Source organism: Acipenser ruthenus, chromosome 4 (genome assembly GCF_902713425.1).
Source record: "Acipenser ruthenus chromosome 4, fAciRut3.2 maternal haplotype, whole genome shotgun sequence".
Lineage (NCBI taxonomy): Eukaryota > Metazoa > Chordata > Actinopteri > Acipenseriformes > Acipenseridae > Acipenser > Acipenser ruthenus.
The window spans coordinates 12,673,662-12,693,119 of NC_081192.1; the positions used below are offsets into that span (position 1 = coordinate 12,673,662).

Consider the following 19,458-nt stretch of genomic DNA (forward strand, 5'->3'; position numbering starts at 1 on the left):
TCGATTAATCACACCTGTTTGCTAGTGATATGAAATTGTATTGAACGACAATTACAAGGAATACAAAGTATTAACATAATACTATTGTAGCTGGCTGATCGGTGAAAGAACACAACTTCCAGACTGATGCTTGTGAAACCTATCCAGGTAACGTTTATTCTTAGGCGCAAAACAATTACATCCCAAAAGTAGACAAATCTAAATCTAAAACAAAATGGCCAAAATGGTTTAATAGATCAATTCAAAAAAATATTCAGCGAAAAAAGGCACTTTACAGAGAATTTAAAATGGACCAAAAACAAAGTACACAGAAAGTCTACTTAGAACTGCAAACATAAGTCAAAAAGGAAGTTAGAAAGGCCAAGAGATAGATAGAAATGAACATTGCTAAGGGGGCTAAAACAAATTCCAAAATGTTTTTCCAATATTAGAACTGCAAGAGAACATTCAAAGAGGAGGTTACATTTCTAAGAGATACAAATGGCAAAATCATAGACGAAGAAAAAAAAAAATCGCAAATATATTAAATCATTACTTTTCACAAGTTTTTACAAAGAAGGATACAGACAACATGCCCCACATGTCGACCTGTTTCTATCCATTTTTAAATAACTTTAGCATAACAGAAGCAGAAGTGTTAAAGGGACCAGGAGCTCTTAAAATCTACAAATCCCCTGGGCTGGATGAGATCCTCCCAATAGTACTCAAAGAAATGAAAGAAATTATTTACAAACCGCTAACCAAGATCATGCAACAGTCTCTTGACACAGGGGTTGTACCGACAGACTGGAGAATTGCAAACGTAATACCAATCCACAAAAAGAGACAAAACCGAACCAGGTAACTACAGACCAATAAGCCTGACTTCTATTATATGTAAATAGAAATAGTAAATGGTTTTAGGAAAAGGAGATCGTGTCTAACTAACCTGCTTGATTTTTTGAGGATGCAACATCGACAATGGATAATTGTAAAGCATACAACATGGTTTATTTAGATTTCCAGAAAGCTTTTGACAAAGTCCCGCATAAATGATTAATTCTCAAACTGAACGCAGTAGGGATTCAAGGAAATGCATGCACGTGGATTAGGGAGTGGTTAACATGTAGAAAACAGAAAGTACTGATTAGAGGAGAAACCTCAAAATGGAGCGAGGTAACCAGTGGTGTACCACAGGGATCAGTATTAGGTCCTCTGCTATTCCTAATCTACATTAATGATTTAGATTCTGGTATAGTAAGCAAACTTGTTAAATTTGCAGACGACACAAAAATAGGAGGAGTGGCAAACACTGTTGCAGCAGCAAAGGTCATTCAAAACTGGGCAGACACAATGACAAATGACATTTAATAGAGAAAAGAGTAAGGTACTGCACGCAGACAATAAAAATGTGCATTATAAATATCACATGGGAGATACTGAAATTGAAGAAGGAATCTATGAAAAGGACCTAGGAGTTTATGTTGACTCGGAAATGTCTTCATCTAGACAATGTGGGGAAGCTATAAAAAAAGGCCAACAAGATGCTCGGATATATTGTGAAAAGTGTTGAATTTAAATCAAGGGAAGTAATGTTAAAACTTTACAATGCATTAGTAAGACCTCATCTAGAATATTGTGTTCAGTTCTGGTCACCTCGTTACAAAAAGGATATTGTTTCAAAGAAGAGCAACCAGAATTATCCAGGGTTTAAAAGGCATGTTGTATGCAAACAGGCTAAAATAATTGAATCTATTCAGTCTTGAACAAAGAAGACTACACTGATTCAAACATTCAAAATTCAAAAAGGTATTGACAATGTCGACCCAGGGGACTTTTTAAACCTGAAAAAAGAAACAAGGACCAGGGGTCACAAATGGAGATCAGACAAAGGGGCATTCAGAACAGAAAATAGAAACTCCTGAGTAATGTTGTTGAAGCTGACACCCTGGGTTCCTTCAAGAAGCTGCTTGATGAGATTCTGGGATCAATAAGCTACTAACAACCAAACGAGCAAGATGGGCCGAATGGCCTCCTCTCGTTTGTAAACTTTCTTATGTTCTTATGTCTCCAAGATATACAGTAACTTGATTATGCCTTTTTGCAAATATACAAAAAGGAATATGAACTGATATTTTTTTAAGTTTGAAGCTGCCAAAGTAACGCACTGACTACACGCTAGTACTGCAACCAAAACTTTTCCATAACTCTTCTACCATCCCGGCAAGCATTGTAGCACATAACATCACTCTCTTAAAGCAACAGCAGCTCAATTATAAATCAGTAATACAACTATAACACAAACTGTGTTTTACTGATTTCATTCTGAATTTAGCTTTTAGATTATATTAATGTACACTATTTACTGCAAATGTTTCACAATACCAGGTAAAGTTTAATATACATATATTTACTTACATGTAATTTGACAGTTTGAAAATAGTTGCTCACATTGGAAGTTTGCCAAAGTGAGTTATTTAAAATAAGAACTTATTTTTTTGGTGTTTTATTGGCTGGGAGGGCTCACACCTGTCTCTCTTTAATTTGAATATTTAATTTGAAAGGGAGGGAGAGAACTAAAAAATTATTTTTATTCAATGGTGCTCAGGGTGGATTAAAAAGTGTATAGTGCTTTAAAAGCAAACAAAGGGGGAATATGTGTGTCTGATTGTTTGGAATGTCAAAATGTGTTTGTTTAGTTGATTCACATTTGTTTGCACATTTAACGATTGATTAATTGCATGAGTATTGGACATTTCTTTAGCTTACTTTTTAATGCTCCTACAGCAAACACTAACAATATACACTGTAGTAAATCACTAAGCCAGCCATTTTTTTCAGACAAACAGGTCTTTCAATATTACTTTTCTGATAGTGTTTGAAAGAAATACATTGAATAAAAAGAAAAATCAATTTACTTACAATTAAGAGGATACAATAAACTTGTATTACTGCCGTGAAAGGAAAACACCGATGAGCAAATGTTTCAAAGCAGGGATTTTAACCAGATTTCTTTCAGTTCCGGTTCGACTCCGAACCGAACCGGAATTTTCGGCTCTGGTTCCGAAAGGCTGATTGCGTTCCGTTTCAAACTAAATTAAATACCAGTTCATTTTTTTTCTAGCCAAGTAGGCTATTGTATTGGTGTTCACAGGTCTTCATTTTCTCTAATTAAACAAAAAATCATGAAATACAGTAAACTCCAGATAGCTCGGCCCTCAAAGGGAAAACGGTGTGACAAGTTATCCGTCTGTATCATAAATGCACTTGCTTCCTGTCTGCAAAAACAACAATGCCTATGTTCAGCCTTAAAAGAAAATGACAGCAGTCTGCTTCTTTTAGCTTCTTTTAGCTTCTTTTCTCCGTTGCAACTTTCTTTTGCCTCAGTTTGAGTTTACAAAACAGTCCTTACATTCAACATAATAACTTAATGCAATGTTTGTCTGAAATAAACAATGCAGCTAATCGAGATCATGGCTCCATCATATATTTGAAAGGTAATACCAAAAAAACATTTTTGTAACAGACATCTCTTCAAAGCATTATATATTTACAATAACCTACACATTTCTTATTGCATAGCTACTGTGTTTTGAACAGAAGATATGCAGAAAAAAAAATCCTAGTAATCAATTACACATGAACACTCTTTATTATTAAGCACTAAGGGGAACATTGTCATCGGAATGCACATTTCACAGCAAGACATACAACAAATGTAACATGTACACACGTGCAACTTTCCTACATACTTCTTTTGGATATAACAGTGAAAACAAAACACTGAACAATTAAATCATGAATCGTTAACTGATTGAGAATACAACAAAATAAATTTGTTATACAATAAACATGCTGTTTTCTCAAGTCGACTGTAAAATGTCTTAACTCTTAATATCCAGGAATATAACTAGGAAACCTCTGATTATTGACAAAGCGCTTCACTTGCCACACATACTTTTACAGCTTGTTTTTTGTGTAAATAACTTAGTAAAGTTAATAACAGTAACTGTTTATTTTGAGCGAACACAAGACTGATCACGTAAAGTGGATCCAACATGTAGCTGACCGCAAGGTGGAAGTCTGAACTGAAGGCAAATACAGTGCTATTTGATTCACTGGCTGCTCCGAAAAAGCAAGCTAAATGTAATGTTGAATTTCATTAGCTGGCTGTGATGTAATGCTTTGTGGCAGAAAACTCGTCCTGTGGCTTGGCCTGCGGCTTCTGTCTCTGTGCAGGGCTGCGGAACCTATTAAAGCCTCCGCGGCGAGTGCAGGCGCAGCCGGCTGTGCCAGTCTTTGAGGCTGCTGGGGCCTAGGGCGCCAGTTTGCCGCTGGTTTACGTGCTGGAGGTACAGCTCCTTAGTGGATCATGCTTCCAGCAGCTATCAGCTGAGCAAATGTAGCAAATACACCAAATGTAAATACTAAAACTGTCACTAGTTCAAATACTAGTTCAAATACCATCTAACAATTATTTATTAAAACTGACAAACAGAAAGCAATTATATATTTATGAAATTTTAAATGACAGTAAGAGCTGTCAAAGCTGAAAAAGACAGGAAATTAAAAAAAAATAAAATAAACAGCACCACTGCCCTCTCACTTGACCCATGTTCTGACAAGGCTGTCCAGCACACAGCTTAGCTAACGTTGTTTTCCAGTAGAATGCTGTCTTTCACCAACATTCCACATAGTTTATTAGTGTTTTTATATATCCCTGAATATCTAAAAAACTACAAATGATACAACAAAAGTACAAAAGGATAATATGTTCCTTTTTTTGCAAGCGATGAAATGGTTGGTTGTAAATGGACGTGTTTTACTATCCGATTTAAAAAATGGGTAAACAATCGGACAATATAGGTAAACGTGAAATAAAATAAATAAGAAACATCATTTCCTAATAACGAAATACTATCAATACATGTTTATGTTTGAAACAAACTCAAAACCAAAAATCTTTACCATGTATTCAACCCTACAATCCGATACAAATACATTTTTCAGGGATGGGAGGACGTAACTGAGTGACATTGTGTGAGAAACAAATATACAGGGAGACCTTATTTTCTTCAGCAAAAATAATTCAGCATTTTCACCAAACTTTTTCTGAACTGTTGTTTTGTTCTATGGCAATTTTATCTGTAAAAAGTTATCACAGAAAAAGGCAGTACAGCCCAGGTCTCTCTGAGTCTGAGGAGGGAGTTTGGTTATGTCCCTGTAAAGTTTCCCCGTGCACTCTTCTGACAAGCTGCTTTCACACACAGTCATTGAAAACGTACTTAATGTTATTTTCTTGATCTGTTATCCAACAATACTATCTTATTGACAGAAGTTGTTTATAAAAAATCATTTTATATTTAATTAAATATCAGAAACTAACTTCAATTCTTAACGAGAAAGAAATACTAACGGACAGCACGGAAAACCAGTCATATCACTTCACAGCGCAAGCACCGCCTCCTTCTCTGTTTTGTTTGGCTGTCAGCAACTTCACTTTCAAAAGTGATTTGCTAAAATAAACTTGAATGACAGCATATATTCAATAATAGACCAATGGAAAACAACAGTTGTGCTGCTTATTGTGGTGACATTTTTTCTAGTTTCTTGTTGTTTTAGTCAACATTGTCTATTTATTAAAAGGTACAGCTGCCTGTCGCCGATTCGCACCACTGTTACAGACCCGCTGGGTGCCGAACGGTAGCCAGGTTTCTACCTACAGACTGTGCGTTGAGCTTGGGCACATGGAGCAGGTTCTTGTTAACCAGGGGCAGCTTATCCAGCTGTTGTGGTGACAGCCTGTGGTTCTCAGAAAGGGACCGCAGAAAATGCGACTGGTAGGCTACCAGGATGCTGTTGTAGTTCCCTAGCCGTGCGGCGAATGCACTGGCTGAATAGGCTCTCTTGACGATCACCTCAGTGACCCGACACTGCTTGTTAGGGCAGGTAGAGTCCTTGGATAGGAGCGCTAAATTAGGCGCCTGGACTAAAGCGGCAATAGAAGCCTCAACCAGCTTCTCCACATCATGCACACTATATAGGGTGTCCATCGACCGGGAAACAGTAGGAGCTGTTCCTGCAGTAATTCAGCGAGAACAGTTCCTTGGTGGGAAACAGCTGCCCAGAGCTTTTCCATCTGCTCCGAGTCTGCCGACCGCCTGGAATGGTGACTCTTCTTCCTCTTCCACAAGGAGGACAGTTTCCCTACATTCCCGGGTGCGTCGCCACTCTCCCTTGGCACAGAGCCATGGGGTGAGGACGCAGCCACCTTTCTAAGAGAGGGTGATGATGGGGAAGAGTGCTGAGCAGGAGTAAGGGACTCAGAGCGCTCCTTAGAGCTGTAGAATAACCGCTTCTTAAGCATGCGCTTGGAGAACGGGGCACAAAACTCGCAGAAGCTGCGATTAGCCAGTGCCTTCTTGGCGTGCTCTGGCCCCAGGCAGGACGAACACCTGCCGTGCTTGTCCGCAATAGGCAGACTAACCTTGCATGTCTCACAGGGATAGAACCTGGGCATAATGCAAGGAGCAAGCAATGCAGTGTACAGCATACAGTTGCTGCCTCACTCTGCTTAGAGATATAGACTGGGCAGTTCAAGACCCGATCAGAAATGGGATGGTACCGGGTCGGTATGGGTACGGTAATGGGTCGGTGGCTTTAGCACGGGGTCAGTACTGGTACCAGCGCGGTAACCTTGGTCCTGGTTCGGGACGGTATGGGTCCACCGGTTCGCAGTCACTGCAGGTGGCAACATTCAGGGATGCCCACCTGTAAAAGCCACTGGCAAAACCACTGAGTCAGTACCACACATACCACTCATATTAATACATGAACGTGTATTAGAAATGTAACTGGATTAATTAATGAAACTGTGTATCTTGAGAAACAGGGCAAACTGATGTGTCTTGATAAGAGGGCCTCTCTCTTGCAGACATAGTGAACTATGTGACCCACTGAATGAGGTGACCGGGGCTAGGTGACGCCTGGACTGGATTAGGCTGAACGGACACTTGAATTATATACAGATAATTCACAATTGTAACAGCAATCGTTTTGACACGAGGAAGACATAAACTAGTGATGTCCCGTGGAAAAGGACATTAAAACATCAAAGGACTGGTTGTTTTAAAAAAAAGGCAAGATACACAAATGATCTCATGAAAATAGTTACTCGGCAGAGTGAAGACATTATATATATCCAAGCAAAACTAAACATGTTGAGCTGCACATCGAATGCTAAACAAGGCGCTGTCACTCTGCTAAGCGAAACTGCAACTCTGGGACTAAAAACGGACCCAAGACGAGGAAGCAAGCGAGTCACTACCACAAGCAATGAGACTGAGGCCCGGCTAGAGGACTGCCGTAAAACTTACAGCGACTGTTAACAGACAAACCAGTCTGGGTCTGCTTTACACCTAAAACCACAGTATCCAAAAGAAACTGTGATCTGATACCTGCATAGCTAGAAGATTCAGCGAAGTTACCGCAGACTAAAGACTTTGTTGCAGCTGTTTGTTGATTCTTTCGAGAATTGAAAGCTTTGTTGCCGAGTTTGATCCAATGTGGGATTGAAGACTTTGTTGCTGAGAGGACAGCCTTTTTCTCCTACTTCAAGAGATTGAGTTTCCAAACCAGCGGACCAAAAGTCTAAGCTTCAAGGAACCGTTGAGTATGATTCCAGTTGCATTTTCCAGTTGAATTAATTTTAACACACTCACATAGAAATGAACTGTTAATTATTTAGTTTGCACACTTTGCGTGTGAAATAACTTTTAGTGAAACTTGATGAAGTAACTATAAGTAATCTACCTCATACTGTTGTATGAAGAATTTTAAAAGTAAACTTGCCATATCCTTAATCTGTATACCATTAATAAGCTTAATGTGATATATTCAAGATTGTCTGCATCATTTCAGTTTAGGCTGTGTGTGTGTGTGTGAGCAAGTTACTAGCTACGTCACAGCCTGCTTGGCTGTTGAAGTTGATGCTTTTTGTGTGAGGAGATAGGCGATGTCATATTTCAATTGCCGCATGAATGCAGTGAAAGCTTTTGACTTGTTTTTTGTGCTTAGAAACTAAGAGATTTACTTCTGACTTTTCTGATTATTGTTTAATATTTGTGTACTTAATAAAATACTACTACTGATTAAACATTCCTTTTGTCTAGCGTGTGTATGTGTGTTCATAGTAAATCCTCGATCTTTGTAACATGTCAATTAAATATTATTAATAAGAGAACTAATCAACCCAGATAAACTCTAAATTATCAATTATTGAATTGTTCCTACAGCAAGGACTAACAGCCTTCGCAGTGGTGACGCTAAAAAGCTGTCACCAAAACCGCATCAAGATACTGTAGTTGAGATTGCAAGCAACCACAACCGAAGCGAGTATCTTGGTCCTGCGCAGTGCTGCTGAGCCGAGCAGCTGTCCTTGCTGCGCATGTGCTGAGCACCACGTTGCAGACAGGCCTGTGCATAGTAGCTGTAAAAAGCAGAAAACCACACACGAGAAAATACACTCTCAAAAAACATTAATTAAACAATTACAGAAATAATATAAAACTTCTCGAATTGTGCTAATTAGCAAAAACGGGAAATAAGATAAGCTCCACCAGGTGCTATGCAGCCTAGGGGGGAGAGCACAAAGTCAGCCGACTGATGTTGCTGGATCCCTGGGAACGAGCAACTCGAGCCGATGGCTTCACACAGGGCACAAGTCCGCAGCGGGGCGTAACACGCAACAGGTTGCAGTGCACAAATTACACACAATTAGTGAAAACTATTACAGCGATTATTTTAAGATCACATATAATTTGTGTAAAAACACAAACAAATGTGAATATATACAGACAGAAGCAACAAGTACTTATCTTAACAAGGCTCTCCAATCAGGTCAGTCTTGAAAGGAAAAATGGAGCAGAGATCTGTGAGCGCAGTCCTTTTGTGCCCTCGGGGGCGGGGCCACCTCTGCGTCACAGGCTCAAAGAGCAGCTTTGGTATACAATTTTCAGAATTTGGGTCTTTAGGAGGTAAATACCCATTCGGTAATGGTTACGTTTTGTACTTGAAAGGGAACTACTCCATATAACAGTTTAATGACATTTCCCATCTTAAAATGATTACATTCGACATAATTGTGGTATATTTATTTATCTTTGCACATACTCAATACTAATTAATCGTTGCTTGGCTAATGATGTGTGGCGAGTGGACAGAAGGAATTAATGTTCATTTAACTACTATAACTAGAAACTGAAAAAGCAAAACAACATCTAGGTTAATGAGTACCTAACCTTTTCATCACATGTGTACTGTATGTAAAATCCCATGGAAAATTAGATCATGTATAGACAGAACTGCTAAATGAAGATGAATCATGATGGCTTATTTAATACCTGGTCATGCTGCTGACTTTTACTTGAATCTGTTACGAATCTACATTATAATCAAACACATTTTATACACCAGCTTTACAGGGGAAGCATTAAGACTCCCACAGCATTAACATGGTAACAAAGAAAATAAAGTGAGGGGTGCAAATGCATGCATTTCCTGAAGCTTTTCATTAACGTACCAAATTTCTCTCTGAACAGGAAAAAAAAAAAAAACATTCTGTGGTCAGCAACATTTATTTCATACCCCATTAGAAGCCAAGACATCTTCTGTTTCGTCATCTTTGCTGTCTGTCTGCATCTCAAATGGATTTCCTCCATTATGGTACTGTTCAAACAGGGACATCGTCGCTGTGGATGCAGTGGAGGCGTGCTTGCTAGGGGATACTGAAGGAGAGCGTGACTGGCCCATGAATTTGAATTCCTGAAAGGAATAAATTAGCAGTAAGATAAAGGTCCTTCAGATGAGACTGATAACAAAGCACTTTTGGATTCTATAGAACAACAGTAATACAGTACAAACCAAAACACGAAACATCAGACAGAAAGTAATGTTGTTTGATCAAGAAACCTGTAAACTTGTTTGCATTACAAAAAAAAGTGATAACATAGAAATGATTTGGTCCAATGAGACTTGATAACCCCCCCAATGATACAGCTAGTCAGTAACTGGCATTTGATTGACAACATCCCACCTAAATGCCCTGATGTAGAAATAGTGGTTTACAAAGTAGCAGTATCAGAAGTTGTCAGACAACCTCAAGAACTTTAAAATCTGCGGGGAAATACAGGACACAACAAGTGAGAAAAGCTGTGGAGATCCATGCCTCGGTTATAATTCATCAAGAAGAAACAAAAAGTACCCTCATACCTGGCAAAACATACAGATGACCTACATTAGTATATACAAATGAATAGAAACCCACTGCATTAGGCAACTGAAGGCCTCTGAATTAAAAATAGACATGGTGAAGTTGGGACTGCTTGTGTTTATGAAGAATGAAGGCCAAAAAGCTAAACTAAATATCACAATAAATCACTGCAAAGCCAGTTTGATGTTATTATTATTATTATTTATTTATTAGCAGACGCCCTTATCCAGGGCGACATACAGTTGTAAACAAAAATACATGTTGCTAGTTTAATTTTGTTAAACCAAAATAAAATGCATTCTTCAAACTAATTTTTTACTCACCTTACTGCATTTCCAAATATCAGTTTCCTTTACTCATAAACTGATGTTTTATAATAATAATAATAATAATAATAATAATAATAATAATAATAATAATAATAATAATAATAATTTTAAAATTCTCTTATTAATAACTTGAAATTTCCTAAATAAAACAAAACAAACATTCACAGAGGAACGGTTATATCCTCCATAATTGTAAAAAATATCATTTAAAAAGAAATGTGGTTACTGAAATAAAACAAAGCTACAATGTTACCGGGTCTGCAGTAATATCGTACTTCGCTTGATTCATGGGTTTGCAGCGATCCTGAATTTCTAAAGAGTACAATTTGTTGTTGTATTGCTGTTGTGTAGCAGAGGAACTACTAGACTGTATTTTGACAAGTGAAAGCATGTTTAGCATGCAGGCGGTACAGCAGACTAGATGCACTTCTGTGATACTAGAACTTACTTTGACAGTAAATACAACTAAGCCTTTGCAAGCACATCAAACGTCTAATCCCCTCTAACTTCAATTCCCACCATCTCATATAGCAAACTTAGAACAGATCGGAAATAGTACAGTTATCTTAACTAATGTATTCTTCTTGTTGCTTAGAATCACTTTGTATATCATTTTCTGTTGTTTGAAAAACAGACGTCTCAGAAAGGCTTTCACTCCAAGAACAGAAGGTACCCGAGGGTCCTCTTGCAACACTCCCGTTGATTACAGAAAATATATCAGTAAGAAATAGATTGGTACTTCTTCCATCCACTGGGGATAGCATGTTGCAGGTGGGCAGGTTAATGAATGGTAAGAAGACATGTTGGAGAGCCCTTTTGAGGCCACCGGGGAGGTTTTAAGCTAAGATAGCTATAATATTGAATTTATTTAATGCCAAGTATAAAGACTCTTTGAGTAATCCCTTCTCCCTGAAATAAAGACATGGAAATTCCACCATGGAATGATGGCAACTCCAAAACAACAAAGTTCATATCAATAACAGAAGAATTCAGGAGGAACTTTTATAAAAGAGCAGAAGTGAAAACACATGTTACAAAATGTGTTCAGTGGGAAGTTTGGGGGGGACGATAGACAGACATTTGAAACATAGAATACGTAAAATAACACAACTATTAGTTATGTTACTAGTTTTTTGTTATTTTCTCCCCAATTTAGTAGTGTCCAATTATTTTTTTTTTAGCTCAGCTCACCACTACCACCCCTGCGCTGACTCAGGAGGGGAGAAGACGAAGCGTCCTCCGTAGCGTGTGCCGTTAGCTGCCCGCTTTTTTTTACACACTGCAGACTCACCATGCAGCCACCCAGAGCTACCGCGTCGGAGGACAACGCAGCCCTGGGCAGCTTACAGGCAAGCCTGCAGGCGCCTGGCCAGACCACAGGGGTCGCTGATGCGCAGTGAGCCGAGGACACCCTGGCCGAACCTGACCCTCTCTCCCCACGGGCAACGCTCGGCCAATTGCACGCCATACCCTGGGAGCTCCCGTCCTCGGTCGGCAAAGGAATAGCCTGGACTCGAACCGGCGACATCCGGACTATAGGGCACATCCCGCACTCTACGCGAGTGCTTTTACTGGATACACCACTCGGGAGCCCCCAATACAAATATTTTTTATCACAATCATTTTTTTCTTCAAATTTTCAAATGTATTTATTTCACCAGGCTAGAAACCTTGAGCTATACAGTGCATCTAATTTCCAAGAGTGTGTCTGTTGTGTAATGCAACCTATTGCACCCATCCAAATATTCAGAGTGCTACCAGTAAAAAAAATAAAATAAAAAAGGCAGGTTATTGTATTCATTGAGTTACAGGGATGGAATCATCAGCAATATGCATGGTTAATATATTACTTTCCAGCCCACACAGAACACAAATTATTCTTTGAATTCCCAAGGCTGTACTGGAAATTATTTGCATGCTTAGGATAATAAGTGGTAAAACCTTTGGTACAAATGTAAAACATCAGTCCTTTTATGTGGGGGAAAAAAACAACATTCTAAAAATTACAAAATTAAAGAGTTTTTCGAATTAAAAAAAGAAAACACTTGGAAGTGGCTTGTAATTCAGGCTTTATTGTAATACTATAGTTACTTACTATACAGTATACTGCCCTCAGTTATACGCTCAGAGGTCGAAACTAAATCAAGTAGAACAACATTTTGGCTTATGCCTAGACTTCTTATATGTTTTACATATCAAAATATAAGTTTAACCTTTTCAACTATTAGATTAAAGGCATACCAGAGAAGACGTTTGTTTCAAATGTTATTCATGTGTTCACAGAATCCTGGTGTTCTTCATTACAGATTGTGTATTATAAAATGATTCATATTTTCTACTTACATGCAGCTGCACAATGCTGAAGTTCGACTTAACAGGGCAAAGTTCCCAGGTTTCATTTTCTAAGAACATTCTTAGCTCCTCGAGGCGTGTTCTAAAGGGACGACAATAAATATAGCAGATTGAAGTCAGCAGTGTCTATAACTAACAGTAATTACTGACCCAATAACATTATTGCTGGAGGCTCTCCCTTGACAGGTAATTGCTATAAGAGTTTATTTTTATTTTATTGCACTAGACAACATCCATGCATAGAAAAAGTAATTTCATATACCCGACAATATACTTAATACTTCATTTAAATTATAATTATTAATAATTATATTTCTTCCCAAGCAAGTTTCTTTTTTTTTCTTTCTAAATACCACCAGGGAACTCATAGTTCCCTACAGGAAAGCTACAGGGCTCAGTATTTTGACGACAAAGCAATTGTGTGAGTGATAATCACCCATTTTTGCTTGAGTTGTTGACAGGCATTTGGTTTTGGGGCTGTCAACCAAATAATTGAAATGCATAACTGAACCTAAAATTATGCGAGAAAGGAAACTCCAATACTGCTTACGAGAAATGGCAAAGCAATCGTAAAATAACTCTCCACTATTGTGATCCTACAACGAACACTTTGCTGACCAGCAGCATTTACAGTCTTTGCGAAATACATTATACCACTGAATAAAGTATGGAAGTGGAAATTAGTAACAAGCGCCTAGGGCTGTGTTCAAAGGATCGTTCGCTGGCCAGAATTCAAAGGTAGTTCTGAACCTTCGAAGGTTCATCAGGCGGCATTCACGCACTGTCAGATGTTTTTTCCCTCTGTTAACAGAAACAGTTTGACAATGTGTGAATACTATAAATCACACATTAGTTGTTGTATTAAAATCCACTACCAGATTGTATACGTAGCACCTCTTTATCAATGACGTCGCCAACATGCATTGGAGCAAGGTATAACTAAAGCACTGGAGGAGTAAGTCAATTCAAGATATCTCAAATTAACCCTGTTATCTTAAATTCTATTTGAGATATCTCAAATTCAAGTCCATTCAAAACAGAGCATTTTCACAGGAAGTCAATTTGAGATATCTCAAACTAGACAAGAAGTCAATTTGCGATATCTCAAACTAGACAAGAAGTCAATTTGAGATATCTCAAAATCAATTTGAGATATCTCAAACAGAACAGTAAGTCAATTTGAGATATTTCAAAGTCAATCTGAGATATCTCAAATTCAATTTGAGATATCTCAACAGGACAGGAAGTCAATTTGAGATATCTCGAATTGAATTTGAAATATCTAATTGAATTTGAGATATCTCTAATTGAATTTGAGATATCTCAAAATGAGTTTGAGATATCTTTAAATTGAGTTAGTTTGAAATATCTGCAATTCAATTTAAGATATCTTGAAATGCATTTTGAGATATCTGTAAATGATAATTTGGCTTGCCATAGACGGTGTCCAAGAAACGGGTTTCAGAAAGATGACAGAAAAAGTACAAAAAACACGATTACTCTTCTAAAAAACATATTTTAAAGTACATGGTAATGTTTTATTCCATTTATATGGATTACCTGTACGATAATAGGATTTTTAATCAAATATAAAATAGTAGCTATGGTGACGAAACTAATGCTGAGCCACATTTTCACTTCATCATTTTCTGGCAGACACAATATCAGTGACTCCAAAACCTCTTTAGACAGACAGTGTGTTCCACCCTCAGTGGAACGGAGATCCTGCCAGAATCTCTTTACTTTGTTTGAAAGTACTTCCCAGAGGGTGCTCAGCTTACAAAAGGTCTTATAACAGTGGTGTTCACATCAAACATGTCACAACTCGTCTGGATCACCATTTATCTTGTGGGATAATTTTCCTGACCAACAAATCGCTGCCCAAAAGGAAAGCCATGTCACAACTGCCAACATTCAAAATGTGCAGCAGATGAAATGATCCTGCATTTTATTTATGTATTTATTATAGTTATTCTACAATTAACGCAAACCTATTTTGATACGTTTATAGAATTGTATATAAATAAAATGCTGTTACCATAGCTGTACAAATGCTAAGAAATGCCAGATTATAGGAAGAAGAAAGTGTGACAGCTTCGAGACATGCTACAGGCTCTAAACAGTTGATTCTGTATCCTACTGAGCACAAGCTGCAAAGTGTCAATGCTAAAAAACGTTTCAATGATTTGTGACATTTCCTTATGAAAATACTGTAGATACTTATTGGTAATAATTGAGAAAGCAATTATATTTACCTGAAATATTATTAATCTTCCTGGTTTAATACATACACTAAATTAAATTAATGGTGAGTGGCTAATAAGTGGATTATTTTAGCATTATCTGAGGGATAGGTATCAGAGGTGACGTGACCCCCACAACAAATGAGTCACTTTCTAGACATGAACGTAAAGGCTTTCTTCATCCTTTAGGCTGTATTTAAGATTCTCCACATTTAAAACATTCGAATTTTGCTAAGGAAATAATTGAGGTACAACATGATTATTTGCAGTATTTGTTATGCATGTTCCTGCATGCGCCACTCGGGAGCCCTGCTGCCCAGTTTTTATCCAAAATTTTAGCAAAGATTAGAAAAGCAGTAGTAAAAATAACTTTTAACTCAGCCCTCCAAGACCTCACCATTTCACCATCCACAGCATTCCTTTCACCTGCGTTCCTGGCTTTTGATTTTGAAGGAGACTTTTCGACCATATGAAAATCATTTTAAACTTTCCATAAATTTGTTCAGACAGCTTGTTTAAAAGAGATGGCAGAATGAACAAATAAATCTGCAGTTCCTAAATCAATCTTTCAGATTGGAGGATGCAGCACAAGGTGTTACAAAATAAACTTTATTATCTTCTGTTCCTTCACTGCTCAAAAACAATGCATGGGTGAAGGTTTAGAAAGGGACCCCGTTCACACTAAGATACTTCATTGTCTATAGATGCTGTATTAAGGATGATTTCTCTGACGTGCAGCATTCATTAAGCAACCTCTAGTGACCACCTATCTGTATCTATAGTACCAATCTACAGGCTGAAATGTGCGGTTTGTGTGAAATGTGAGTTTTGTTGTTTCCTTCCATAACTGCATGAGCTGTGATTTGTTAGTTGCTATATTTTACATAATTGTATTGCTCTTTCTGCCAAAAGTTGCCATTTTAAAATGAGCATTTTGAAAGTATGCATTTTGGAAAGGTCACATCACCTTAGTTCATCAAGACAATTACAGTATACAAATACAGAAATACAGTATATAGACTGTCACCCTTCAATAAATAGTTAACAATCACAAGTAACTGTTCAAAATGGGGCGAAAATTAATCACTAAACAAATGATGTATTGATTGACAATGTCTGTACATCCTATTGATATGACATAATATTTTGGATTGTTAGTGTAACAGCCTTCCTGACTGTATAGTGACAACAGGTCCACAACCACAGATTGAGTTGTGTGTTGTTGGCTCATGCTGAATGGAGAGATTTACAAATCTTAGCCTTGTAGTGAGCAGCCTATGTTATTCCTTACATTGAAGGACTTTTTCAACACACCTTGTGCAACAGTAAACACATGCAAACTATGAGATATTTGGTTTGCGACCGTGTAGGACATAGCCAAGCATCCTCTTCCCCTGAAGTGGCCCTAGGGTGCCATCTACCTAACCAATAACGATTCTCTTGTGCAGCTTTAAAAGAGGAACAGTCATAACTATTGTAAGCAAACCTGGTATATTGATACAAACACTTATACACAATAATCTATTATATGGTGCATACTTTACCATAGGTATGTTCATTCCATTTGTTTATTGTTAAAGATTGTCTAAGTATATTTTGAACATGCATAAAAAAAATAATAATAAAATCTTCAGAAAAGGCAATGGCACAAGACAACAATGAGAATATCCAGCAGGTTTATATTTTTTAGAATCAGGATAAATGTGAACAGCAGAGCTAGAGATCCTATAAATGCACACTAAACTGTTGTGTTGTTCCATGTGCAAATACGGTCTTAGGCATATCCTTTTTGTAGGAGTAACCCAATCCAAAAACAATTACCGGTATAAGGACTGACTCCCTAGGTAGGTGTGTATTCTTTCAGCCCCATAAACTACATCCCAAATTAGTCACATGTTAAATATACAGTCCTGACACAGTATAGGTATAATGCAATTCACAGCCAGGATATCATGTATCCACATCATTTGAAACAGTTTAAGTAAAGGAATCAGTATTCCTCATGCATACAGTTCTTGCATTGCATATCTTTAATATTAAAATCTTCTGAAAGCTCAACTATGACTAAAACCCCTATGCAATGCAAGTCCCATTGTTCTGTAGCTCATTAAAAGAAACAACGTGGATATATTGTCACATTTCTATTCAATTTTAATCTAGAAAATGAACTGTATAAATCATTCCATGCCCTCTGAGATATGGTCAGACACGCAATGCTGGAGGTTAGAGGTCTCACCTGTGATAGTTTTTGAAATAGTTCACACTTTGCTTTTTAATAGACTCTTGCAAAACCTCCGACTTGCTGCCACAAAACTCCTCTCCGACTTGCATCAGCCTGTTGTAGGAAAACAAAAGTAACTTTAGAACAGTTCAAATTTCTAATTAATCCCCACAGAGTTTTCTCACACCACATGTGTTCTTAATGTGCCCATATTTGAACTTTAATTCAGTTTCCTTAATTAGAGAACCCTTCATGGAAATACTCCAGCAAATGTTGACCTGAAAAAAAAAATAATTGGTTGCAAAAGAGCTATTGGTCATAGTTCAGTTTTGAGTGACCGGTAATTAATGGGCACACAATAGTGATTAATACACCTTTGTGTGACAGGAATGAATGGAACCACTGATGCCTGTCCAAAGGCATTTAGGAAATTCTTTCTGTAAAGCTTAGCACCAATTAGTGTTAATGAGCAACAAGTTAATACCTGCTGATAATATCCAGTACAAAAATGAAGTCATCATACTTAAAGTTGGACATATCCGTTCCAAGCAAATAGGCTTTGGCTTTTAATTGAACGTCCTGTGAACATGAAAAAAGAGTGTTACTGTAGCAATAAAAGCATGCTTTTAATTACAGAGCAGTATAGATCTTGCTTACACTTCACATTGCTGCAAAGAAAGCACAACAAGTGCACATGACACATGCCTGTTTGGGGAGACATTGATGCTGATTTAGAATCTAAAAATATTATCCTTACTATCTTACCAACTTCTTTAGCTGAAATAAGTAAAAAATAATACATAAATAAATAATAAAAACAGCTTTGTATTGTTTTATTGCAGCTAAACAGCAGCCATATTCTTTAAAACTTAAGTTATCACTAAAAGTTGTCATGGCAAGATGGCACAATCACCTGTAAGGGCAAAAAATGTATTAAAAAAAAAAGGTTTTATTCTTTAAATAGCTTTTACAGCATTGGCAGCTGAAGGGTAGGTTCAGTTTTTTTTTTAACCGAAACCCTGAAATAATATTACTTAAACTCATAAAGATATCCAGACCTGCCAGATGCGGGTCAGCCCATGCTCTAATTTCTTTTTCACATAACTGCGATCAAAGTTGGACTCCTCCGTGCCATCCGTGCTGCTGCCATCTAAAAAAAAAAAAAACACATGAAAAACAAGCCCTTCCACAAAGTCAATCTCTGCTTTCACTTGCCATAGGTTAATTATGTTGTTGTCGAAAAGCTCATTTCCTGGGACTGTTTATCGCTTCAGTTATTTTTGCATCTTTGCGTTAATATCATCTAAATACGAAGAGACAACCATTATTGAAAAAAAAAAAAAAAAAGAACATGAGTAATTATCATGCAGGTATCCATGAAGGAGACGGATTACCTGCTCTGTCAAGCCTGGCAGAACTTTAGGTCATGTTAGCAAGTGCTAAATCCTGTTTGGAAAAATCAAGACATTGGACATTCAATCTACTTTGTCACATAATTAAGTGACCCTGTAACATGAAGTTGTAAAATGAGGTTGAAGACCTAGTATTGGACAGATTCAAGTACTGTACCTATACCTTTCTACAAGGGAGGATCCACAATATTACCGAAGGCTTTAGGCTACTACACTCCAGTGTATAATGATGGTGATACATACTTCAGCAAGCAACGGTTTAATGCCGCTTTGAAAAATAATGTACACAATATGCTAAGAATGATGTGACAAAAACAAAGGTGTTATTATCTCGACTTACATCAATTCACATTTTTACAATGAAATAATTGAGGAGAAAACCAACAATATCTTAACGCTTAAGTGATATCAATTCAGCTGGAGATCTTTGTTGTTAAAAGAGAACTAGAGCAGTTTGGGAGGTACTGGCTGCAAACAATGGTGCATTCCAGAAGCAATAATCAACTTGATTTAGCATTAAATCTAGCTACAGCATACTCCATTACTGTCAAGAGCAAGGATCTTCAAATATCATTTTAATTTCTTTGAGCTTGTTCTGGTTTCAAGTTCAAAGCTAGGTAAGCTTGTACTGTGATTCTTGAAATGTATTTTT

The 19,458-nt window shown here is 37.4% G+C and overlaps 1 protein-coding gene across 3 annotated transcripts in view; it reads right to left on the reverse strand.

Moving 5' to 3' along the window:
* LOC117400301 (syndetin) overlaps positions 1-19,458 on the reverse strand; it is a 171,470-nt gene that overhangs the window by 60,893 nt on the left and 91,119 nt on the right. For all 3 annotated transcript variants that reach the window (XM_034000044.3, XM_034000043.3, XM_059022015.1), the window contains exons 14-18: positions 18,453-18,544; positions 17,879-17,973; positions 17,410-17,508; positions 12,922-13,012; positions 9,625-9,801 (exon numbers count right to left, since the gene is read on the reverse strand). In XM_034000044.3, the coding sequence (XP_033855935.2) occupies positions 9,625-9,801; positions 12,922-13,012; positions 17,410-17,508; positions 17,879-17,973; positions 18,453-18,544 (554 nt within the window). The remainder of the gene's footprint in view (positions 1-9,624; positions 9,802-12,921; positions 13,013-17,409; positions 17,509-17,878; positions 17,974-18,452; positions 18,545-19,458) is intronic.